Raw genomic sequence first — 10,700 nt, 5'->3', positions numbered from 1 at the left:
CTCGTGTAAATTATAAACTGAATGATATCTCAATAACGAGGTTGTCTTTAACTACACCATGCTTATTGCTAAAGAAATTCGGAATGTGCGCATTGGTAGAGCAGCAAATTGCTTTTCTATATATCATACCTTCATTCCCTCGTTTTTAAAGGAATAATCACTTTTTATCGCTACGACGCTGCATTTTTAGCGGGAATAAATATTTGGTATTACCATTGACTTGTTTATAATGACGTCATGAGCACTTAAACAAATATTTTAAAAATACTGTTTGATATTTTGTTGCTTTTTGTGTCTAACTTTATTTTTTGGTATCAATTTGTTTTGTTGTATCTGATTCGTGTCCACGTTAAATGATGATTTTACAGTTCATTCGGAGTGATATGACGTACCTCTACGCATTGACTGATATAAGGCTGATACAAAAACTTATTTCAGACACATTTGTATCAGGTCGTTATCAACGTAAAGGTATAGTAAACATTATTTCCTGCCCTCTTGTATCGAGCTGATATCAGCACAGATGTATTATCACAGCTTTCGCGTGCGCAAGGTATAGTTATCGTTGCGCTCGTGATAGTTATAGCGTAGAAAACCGTATTACATTCTCAATAAGGCAATGGAAGTTTAATCATGCATTTTTTGTTTAAAGTGCTTTTTTAAGGTCTTATACATATGAATTTTTAAAGTATTCATTTATCAAGTTACAATTCAGCGAATATACAAGTAAGGTTAAAATATACGAATGTCATGCAGATATGTCTCATGAAGACAATATCAAACTGAGTCCATCGATTGTTCGCAATGGTATTGCTTCGATATTGATAATGTATTGATAAAACTTTCGTATTAATATATTAACTACCAAGATGTATTATTTTATACGAAATGCTTATTATTGATTATTATTCATCTACAAATACGTTAAAGTGTGTGCTTTAACACACTAACCATGTAAAATTCTGTTTATCATTATTTTCAGGGCGCATGATTCTGCTGGGTTGACTGGGGCGTTCACACGGGCTGAACAGATTGTTAACACCCCTTAAGAACTTTATTTTTGAAAATATCTCAAGTTATTAAAAACATTTTCAAACTTCTTAAGCGCATAATATACAGTTTATTATTATTTTTTATGTCAATACTAAGATTAAAAAATAAATCCCTGAATACGTCTGAAATCGATGCAAAAATTTCACGTTGCGTGCAGCATAGCCGTGTACATGAAGCTGTACACGTAGACTTTTTGGCCAAGAAGACTTATTAAATAAAGTTATTCTAATGCATTTCACAATTCCATTAGCAGCATTAAAATCTGTCTTTTATGCACTAGATCAAATTTTTAAGAAAAATGATATAACAAGTTATTTGAAAACAAAGCTTCACTTACCCGCGTGTTTACATCAATTAACGATTAATTGTGAACCTCACAAAGTCAAGTGATCCAGCACCCTGATTCTATTTCCTCTTTCAAAAGGAGACCCTGAAATCGGAATTTTCACAAGGTGCCGGGAGGGTCCGGTTCAGAAGGGTTCCACTGTATTAATTTTCTCAGAAGTTCAAACATGTAATTGATAATGACTAATATTAAAAATTAGTGCCCTGTGTACATGTAGGTTATACTAATTGATATCAGATTTGGCACAGTTCAGCTTTTAACACTATACATCAAAATGCGATCATCAGTCACATACAATGAGTCGTTTAGTGGGATTTATAGTCAGATTTCTCGCTTACTTCATATTCTCGTGATATTTCGAAACGAATATTGCTAAGTTTGATCACAACTGAACCAGTGCCTGCGGCTGGTTCACTGAAGCAGACCGTTCAAAACAGTTAGAAGAAACACTTAATATGTTTAATGCAGAGCACAGAAAGATGCTTAAATATGGAGTGGGACGTAATGCAGATATACACAAAGCATTTCGGACAGACACACGTGTTAACCCACTGAGCGAGATGCTGAAGAAAGGCTTACAAAAACTGAAAATAGAAGGGCGTTTAAGGACCACGTTAAGCAAGCTTCCACCAAATGTTTTGGGTGCCATCGAACTGCATGCTCATGGTAAATCATACGATCAATTATGCAAACAATTGTTTATAAATAAACAATAACCAATGTTTCACTTATTCTTAAACTTTTTTAAGTTTTTGAAGAAAAACCAATACCAAATATGTATTTAGTATGCATCCGGGATGAATTGTACATCTGTTTCAATGACGATTGAGACATGATCAGATGTACAATTTATCCCGTATGCATACTACAAATAAACGGAGGATAAGATGCTAGTATTTCTTTACTATATGATCTGCTGTGTAAACAAAATTGACAGTTGATATCGTAGCAAAACAGACCTAAACAGGTGGATGTTATAATAAAATACTCACTTTGTAAAGAAAATGAGAATATTATGCGAGGTCGCGAACTAATGATGCGCGGTTGTGATTACACAGGTACGAATTTACAAGGGATGATGAATGGTGGACACGTGCACCTCTTCTGACAACTTTAACTTTATATACCGCATAAAACATGATAAGTTTTATACTCCATTGATGTTTCAACTGCTTCACACAATAAATATGTGTTGAACAAGGATTTAAACTGAGTCGAATATCTAATGTAATCACAAAATACAATGTAGATAGTATTTCTTTCTTAAACGTATTATACGCGATTCGAACTACATAAGCACATGCATTAAGACCAGTTTTTTCTGATACCGGTTTCCTTTGTAAATATAATTTCTACAGAGATCATTCACATCCTACTGCATATATTTCACAAAAGCCTCGTAGTTTACCACACACTATTTCTTAATTTTAACACATGTGTTTGTTTATTCGTGCCGAGCCTAACATATTAAAAACGGTAGAGCATGAAATTGCTTTTCTGTATATCATACCTTAATGCTCTCGTTTTTCAAGGAATAATCACTTTTTATTATCTTACCTCTTATTCTCGTGATCATTTGAAATGAATAATGCTAAGTTTGATCACTACTGAACCAGTGACTACGGCTGCTTTACTAAAGCAGACCGGGCGAAACACTTAGAAGAAACACTTAATATGTTTAATGCAGATCGCAGAGCGATGCTTACCTATGGAGTGGGAAGTAATGCAGACATACACTAAGCAATTCGGACAGACACACGTGTTGATCCACTGAGCGAGTTATTCAACAAGAACTTACGAACACTGAAACTAGAAGGACGTCTAAAGACCACGCTAAGCAAGCTTCCACAAACTGTTTTGGATGCCATCGAACTGCATGCTCATGGTAAATCATACAATCACTTTTGCAAACAATTGTTGATAAATAAACAATAGCCAATTTATCACTTGTTCTTAAAATATTTAAGTTTTGAAAAAAAAAACAATAACACCAAATATGTATTTAGTATGTATACGATAAATTGTACATCTATTCATGTCGTAATTACAATTAAGACCTGATCAGATGAACAATTTATGCCGTATGCATACTACGAATAGACAGAGGATACGATGCCAGTATTTCTTTACTATATTATTTGCTGTGTGAACAAAGTTGACAGAAGATAAGGCTGCAAAACAGACCTAAACGTTTGGGTAATTATTAATTAATCACTCACGTTGAGTAATTGTTACATCGATGGAAGTATCCGATACATCTTTGTTTCAGTTTTCCATAATTCCCTTCTTAATATTATTTAACAGGTTTTTAATTATCGTGATAATTGATTACATATCATGGGTGCGCGAAAATACAGGATTTTCTTCGACAGTTGGTCTCCGAAGAAAAGTTGCTATACCTTCAGATGCTGATGTTTAATGTTGAGCTTACAGACGTGGCAAATCAAGTCTCCGCGCTAGCTGAGGTCTCCAATCAAATCCACCTTCGCCCAATTACAGCACGTGAGCGTCTTCGTTGTTCTTGTTGTTGTTGTTGTTGTTTTTCTTTTTTATCGAGTGCACCCATATGGCCATCGCCCCCAGAAAGACGTGTTAGTTGGTTACGGGGGATAGTGCAAGATACAGGAGACACCCCGTTCCAGAGGTGACCCTGGGTCTTTTAGTGCCCGGTGTATAGCACCTAGTACACTGCACCTCGGTTTAACGTCTCATGCGAAAGACGATTTAGTAGGTTAGGTGCAGCGGGGGATCGAACCAGCGATCTCTGGATTGTGAAGCCAGTGTGTTACCACTAGACCACGAATCCGCTACACGTGAGCGTCTTCTAGCGACCCATTTTTTTTTATCTAACGTGTATTCTTTTTATCGATCCAGTGTATATAAATTTGTATTTGAAACGCACTTCCTGTAAAAAAAAGAGCTTATGATTATATATTTAACCACGAGTTTCTAACAATATTCAGCTTCCTTTTATGCGTGCTCCCCGAAAAAATAATCATAATATAATTCCCATTATTTCTATTTTTTTTATATACCTAAACCGATACTAAAACGCTGAAAACATATTTGTTTATTGATTCCGTCTTTATTTCATTTAATACGTTTGATTAAACATTGTATTTCTTTACAACAAAATAAACACAAAACAATTTATAGATCGATTATTTCGTTAGTAACAGTCCAATTCTCGGGAATTCACCCAGATTTGTTTATATCCTTACTTTCAATCTGTTAAGTAATTATCTTGAAAGGACACTTTACTATTGTAATCATTTTGAAATTATTGAAAAAATATTTATATAGCCTTATATTAACCAACATATTGTTTAACAATGAATATTTTTAAAAATATTATCTTTTACACAACATGTGCATCAAATTTTGATAATACTTTTACGACAATTATTTGTTCCATGCAAAATCTTAAATTAAGGCGCTTTGAAACAAAAACATCATCTATGTGATAGAATTTTCTAAATAGAGTTAAATCACTAATGTTTTATCGATCAGAAATATGTTATAATTTCCAAACAATGGGGTTGGCTGGATCTAGAGGAATGGATGTAACTATAGGAACAAAGGATACGTCATTCAATTGTGTTGCATATAACCTAGAATGCGAGTTTTGTTGAATTTAAATGTAATTCATATATATGTGTCCTGATGTTGATGTGTATTTGGATGGATTGAATTACTAAGTTCTTAAATAGCAATGCACGTTTAAACACATCACTTTCTAATATTGCCCAAATCTTCCACAACAACTGGGATGTCATTCGTTTAAGTCGATTTTAGCCTATAAACGACCTAAGATAGTGTTAGATGTTCGTGGTCTAATAACAGTAATAAAATACATTAATCGGGTCAATAAAACAGAAGAAGATGTAGACTTTGCAATTATATTAGCATATGTTCACAATAGTAGTGTTACTGGTTTATCATATGCTTTACACTATGATGTTGATTGTTTTTCACTTAATGGCATGTTTCTTATCACATGTAATAATGATAATTAACAATACGCCGGACAAACTTATCATAATGTTTCCTGTAGAATGAATAACCATAGATTTACTATCAGGAACGCACGATAAATTCTATTTCACATGTTATTACAAACATGTTGGATCTACTGCCGATGATTGTACTTATCGCTTTCTCTTATGTACCTATTTGATGTTGTTGAATTGAGCCATTGGGAATAATACTAGATTGCTTAAATTAATTTATATAATTGTGTCTAAAAATGACATTATATAAGGTAATTGCTTCGATGTATCAATGGTACGTTTGGTAAAAGGAACATATACTCAGAAAATCACGCTTATCATCAAGTGGTATGACATGGGAAGGAAAAGCATTTCTTTTTTTTTAATATCATATGTTGCTTTTAATTCACTTTGGAATCTACTATATCTACTGAACGTCATTATAAAGTCACAATGTTTTTATGGTTGGAAAACTTGGGTAAGTAGAAAATGTTTTGACGTTAGTGCTGTGCCACAATGTTATCCGTATGAATAAACCACTATTCCTAATGAACCTTGCCGCTAACTTTAATAATGTACGACAGGCGGCCCGGTCGCACATCTTTTAAGTACATGAAGTGATACGTTACGGTATACCATGGCCTATACAACATGACCTAATAATACGTCGAATTTATGTTTACTGTCACAGCATGTTCACGCAATAAACACATGCAAAATGGAAAACTTTGTTCGACGTTCACTTACATGTACAACATTTTTATCATATTTCTATGTGCAACATTGACCTGATAAAAAGTGTGACAGGATCAATTTTCCTACCTTCGGTCCAGAAAACCCCGCATTAACATTTTCATTTTTTACCGTAATATGCTATTGTGTCGTTATACATTTTATGCAGCACGTTGTTTCCGAATGATCATTGTAAATTGTAACGAGGTCATGTAGATATATTTATCACAAGTGTTCAATTAGAAACGCGCAACAAAGATATAATTCACTTTGCACGTCGTATTTATATCATTCTCAATGCGGGAATCCCGCGTATTGTTTCGAGTTGTTTTCTACGTATGCAGTAGAATACTATATGCGAAGAAATCCTTTAACTTAGAATCTTCAAATGACACATAGAATTGTGCCAAATATTTAATCATTATAAACTGATACACGTACCAAATATCTAATATTAATAGAATACAGATCCTCCATTGTCTATTTAGAACAACATCTATTCAACTGACATTTAAACTGTTAGTTGAGCTCGATTGGTGACGTGTGCTACGACACCAATTTCAGTCGAAGACAGGGCGACCAATAGACAGACGCTTGTCCTTGTTGTGAACCAGGCCTGCGAGGCCGGCAAGCATTTGGACCGAGTTCGGAAGTGGCTGCCGGGATGCACCATAGTGGAGGCGAACATATGGGGTTTGAATTAACTTATGTAATATAAATATTTAAAACGAAATCTACTTACATATTGTTTGACTCATGCACTACATAGGCAGTTGTAAGTTTTTTGGTAAGCTACCGAAATGTATTATCTATATTTAAAATATCACATCGGCCAAATTGGGAAGATCTTATTTGAAGTTTTCAAAATGAGGAACCATTTTAAACTAAGACATTTGCATATTCACTATAAATGCGAGTTACAGTTTTTCAGTAAACTTATTTCACTGATATGGCGTGAGAGATATCATTCAAACTTCAAACTTTTATTAACTATATTGAAACGACCCCATATTTTACTCGTGTTTAAAATCTGTCAAAAATAAGGGCCTATTAACACTTTGAAATTTTACGCATGAGCTGTTTTTGAATACGAGGCGCATTGGGTCGAGGTCAGGGATTTTAGGTCATTGTTACTTATACTATACAGACTCATGTTTTCCGCTCTAATCAAGATTAATGTTAATCTAGGGATATTTTTAATAACAAAAATAATAAATACTTGAAAGCAACGATAAATTATACAGTATAAATCGAGAGCTTGAAAAAGGCTAGAAACTCTGACAAAAATAACACGATTCGTGCGCGCTGTCCTGGGATATCTCTTGTTTCTAATGGCTGTCGTTAAAAAGATAAGGTAGTAAGTTATGCCCTATAACAGTATTAGCGCATTTCGCTCAATAATGTTTTAATTGGCGTATACACGCAGTAAGTATAATAGATCAAATAGACATTAAAAACAACAAAGAATTGTTTTTCTACTGCATTCATACTAAGCTTTGTTACAGATTGTGAATGTTTCATGGAGAAAACCGGAAAATTGACAGAATGCCTCAACTGTTTAGAGCACATGGAGGCCAAAAACGCCTACTTGAGGAGGAACTATGGAGGGCGTGGATGTGGAGGAATGTCTAGCCCGAGCTGCCTAATTTCGACATCAAGGAATGCCAGTCAAGTGCGGTTTAATCAAACTTATTTTGGAATTATGGAATTAGGGGGTTATAACTGCATTTGTGCTAGTCAATATTTATATATTAATATTGCAATTCAATTAAAATGTCCACCACCACGTTCTGTCTCTATTCCAGATTGCAACAAATATCGTAAAATTGACCAACAATTGACGACCAAGCGCCTTGCAGTGCGTAATATTCTAAATGAATACAACGCCCTTCACAAGAAAGCGCTTTTGTATGGCCTGTCGGAAGACTCAAACGAATTGACGCCAACCGTGGACTGTGGGAAAGCGATGGAAATCACTGAACACACAGACAAGTATTGGAGGACAGGAATTCGTAGGATATTCAGACTTTAAACGGCGCATAAGGGTGTGTTGAGTAATTGGAAATTAAAAAAAAATCGAACGTGGCCCCAAAAGTTTGTGTGATTTAGTTACATGAAAACTTACATTTCTAAAGCATGTTTACAACGTCTAAAAGTACTCGAATGGAATGGCAATCATTTTTTTAAATTTAAAACATAAATGACAACAAATGAAATTTGAAACAGCGAAACGTGAAACTGCCACCTATCTGTCAGTTCCACAGGTATCCGTCACTAAGGCAGGAAATGTATATACACTACCGTATATTGTTTTTGTTATGCAGCATGATATTTTTCAACTGTTTTCTGTATGAAAGGGCTATTCGTGGTATGTCTTCTATAAGGGTAATATTGTTACTTGCGTCGTATTTCGTCGACAATATCTGCCATCAGGGTTAAACATATGTGATACATCATGTAATATTCCCACCTACCCCGAGTATTTTGAAAACTGCAGTTTATCTCTTTTACGATGATGACCCTTAGTACCAAAAGCTTATTTCTGTCTGCAAATTGACATATACGAGCTACTTATTTGGCAAATTTAAGTTAACAATCAGCAACATGAAACTTTATGCTGGCATTCTTCGGCGGGATCCACAGATTAAGCAGTCGCCTTATATCATTAAACAAATACTATTGACGAATTGTACTTTCTGTCAAGCGTGTTTATCGTTCTATCATCCATTTTTTTCCATTTTAGTGTGGTTTAGTTTAAAAAAAATATTATATTGGAAAATGCAATGTTTATGTAATAAAAGGTATTTTTGTGTAGAAACTTTGATGTATGCACCATTTTTATATCTCTTTGGTGTAATTGTGATATGCTTTTATAATTTTCATAAAGGGAGATATTGTAAACAAGGTCAGCAACTTGTTTCGCTTTGTTATGATGTTCCGTTAAGGTTGCTCCATATTTCTTACTTACGACTTAAGGATTAGAAGCGAGGGAATGCGATAATGAAATAACGATACGAAATTACGACACGAAAACACGAAATTAAAATCACCTCATCGCTTCTCGTTGTCGTTTTCTTGCCCTTGTCTATATTAGGGTAGGAAGTGCGAATACACGCCAAGAAATCTCCAAACGTACAGGAATTTTTATTTTCCATTCACATCAAACACATTCGAACATAAGCTGAGTAAAATGCATCATTTATAAAATACAGAGTTTCAGGGAAATAATTAAACTTATGCCCGTTAAAAATGAATTATTTTCCATGGACGTTGGCTTTAAGATATGTAACTTAATCACACGAAATTCTTTTGTGAAGCGTGAAACTAGTATTTCGTGGAAGTACTAATTAATCCAATACAATATATTCACGCATATATGTAAAGCGCAAAATTATAATACGGCATTTTCTGGTGAAAATAATATTAATATATATAAGAACAATATAAAACATCACGATATTTGATTAATGCTATAGTTTACCAAATGACTTTTTAGGGCTTATTGAACCAACATTTTCGAGTCCAAAATAAATCTCACAATCTCAAACTATGCTAAGCGAAATAGCGAACACACGATGCGACACACGAGTAAGCACGGGATGGACCGCATTCCCCCCGTCAAGCTTACCCCAATTTTGCATTTTGAGAATGACTTACTTGAGAAATAGAAAATAGAAAAACATATTGTTTGAATATGTGGTGCCCTTACCTTGGTCAGTGTTGCTTATCCAAGACTTCCATTGCCTGGAGGCAAAGTTCAAGAGGAGGAAAGGGAGGGAAGGGGATTCCAGCGGATTCCAAATCGCATGGACATGTTAAAATTTCAAACGCTCCGATGTTGCTCCGTATCAAAGATGACACCGAGAACATCCTTATCGGTCTTAAAAGCTCTTAAAAAAGCGGGGCATTCGATTACTATGCGCTTACGGTTTGCAATTCAAAACAATATCATTGCGTTCATTCACAGCAACGCTTTGTGAACGCCGTAGCGAAATCGCTTGCTTGATTTTGCTTTCGGCATTTAAATGTGTTATCTCTAAATTCTTTTAATGACACCTTTTAAAATTATGAAAATGTGTGAATAAGCACTTTTAACAGGTCTCTATATAGTTTTATAACAAAATGTTATTGCATCGTGAACATCAATAACCGAAAGTTTAATAAATTGAAAAACACACACCCAATTGTCAAAAGTATATTGGTACGCCGAGAACACTCTTGACACACACTTACTTGTATCAAATATTGAAACGAATTAATATCTTTTAAGGAACTTAATAAATAAAATTCTATGTCTATAAGAATATTTTTAATCAATGTCTTACATATATACATCGTTTTATAAACGTTCAGCGAACATTTCTTTTTATAATTTAAGACATTTGTCACGAGGAAACTTCGCGTTCGAGGGAAAATAAATTGTATTAAAATAAGAATTAAGTCTTTCCACAGATTTGAACCAAGTACATCTGAGAAATACTTATACTTTTACCCCTCGGTCATTCAGTATTAAGTGTTAACTCGCTTGTATGTACCATTTTTGCAAATCAGTTTGACAACTTGTGAACATGTTCATGTAA

At 34.3% G+C, this 10,700-nt stretch overlaps 1 protein-coding gene across 1 annotated transcript; it reads left to right on the top strand.

Moving 5' to 3' along the window:
• The first annotated feature begins 1,290 nt into the window (after positions 1-1,290).
• LOC127851639 (uncharacterized) lies at positions 1,291-9,025 on the top strand. Its single transcript, XM_052385460.1, has 6 exons — positions 1,291-2,065; positions 3,087-3,284; positions 3,805-3,901; positions 6,685-6,813; positions 7,626-7,792; positions 7,926-9,025. Exons 2-6 carry the CDS (start codon positions 3,261-3,263, stop codon positions 7,959-7,961), a joined length of 453 nt encoding a protein of 150 aa, XP_052241420.1. The 5' UTR covers positions 1,291-2,065; positions 3,087-3,260; the 3' UTR covers positions 7,962-9,025.
• Positions 9,026-10,700: the final 1,675 nt, after the last annotated feature.

This window comes from Dreissena polymorpha, chromosome 11 (assembly GCF_020536995.1).
Source record: "Dreissena polymorpha isolate Duluth1 chromosome 11, UMN_Dpol_1.0, whole genome shotgun sequence".
Taxonomy (NCBI): domain Eukaryota; kingdom Metazoa; phylum Mollusca; class Bivalvia; order Myida; family Dreissenidae; genus Dreissena; species Dreissena polymorpha.
This window is presented reverse-complemented; position numbering and strand designations above follow the sequence as displayed.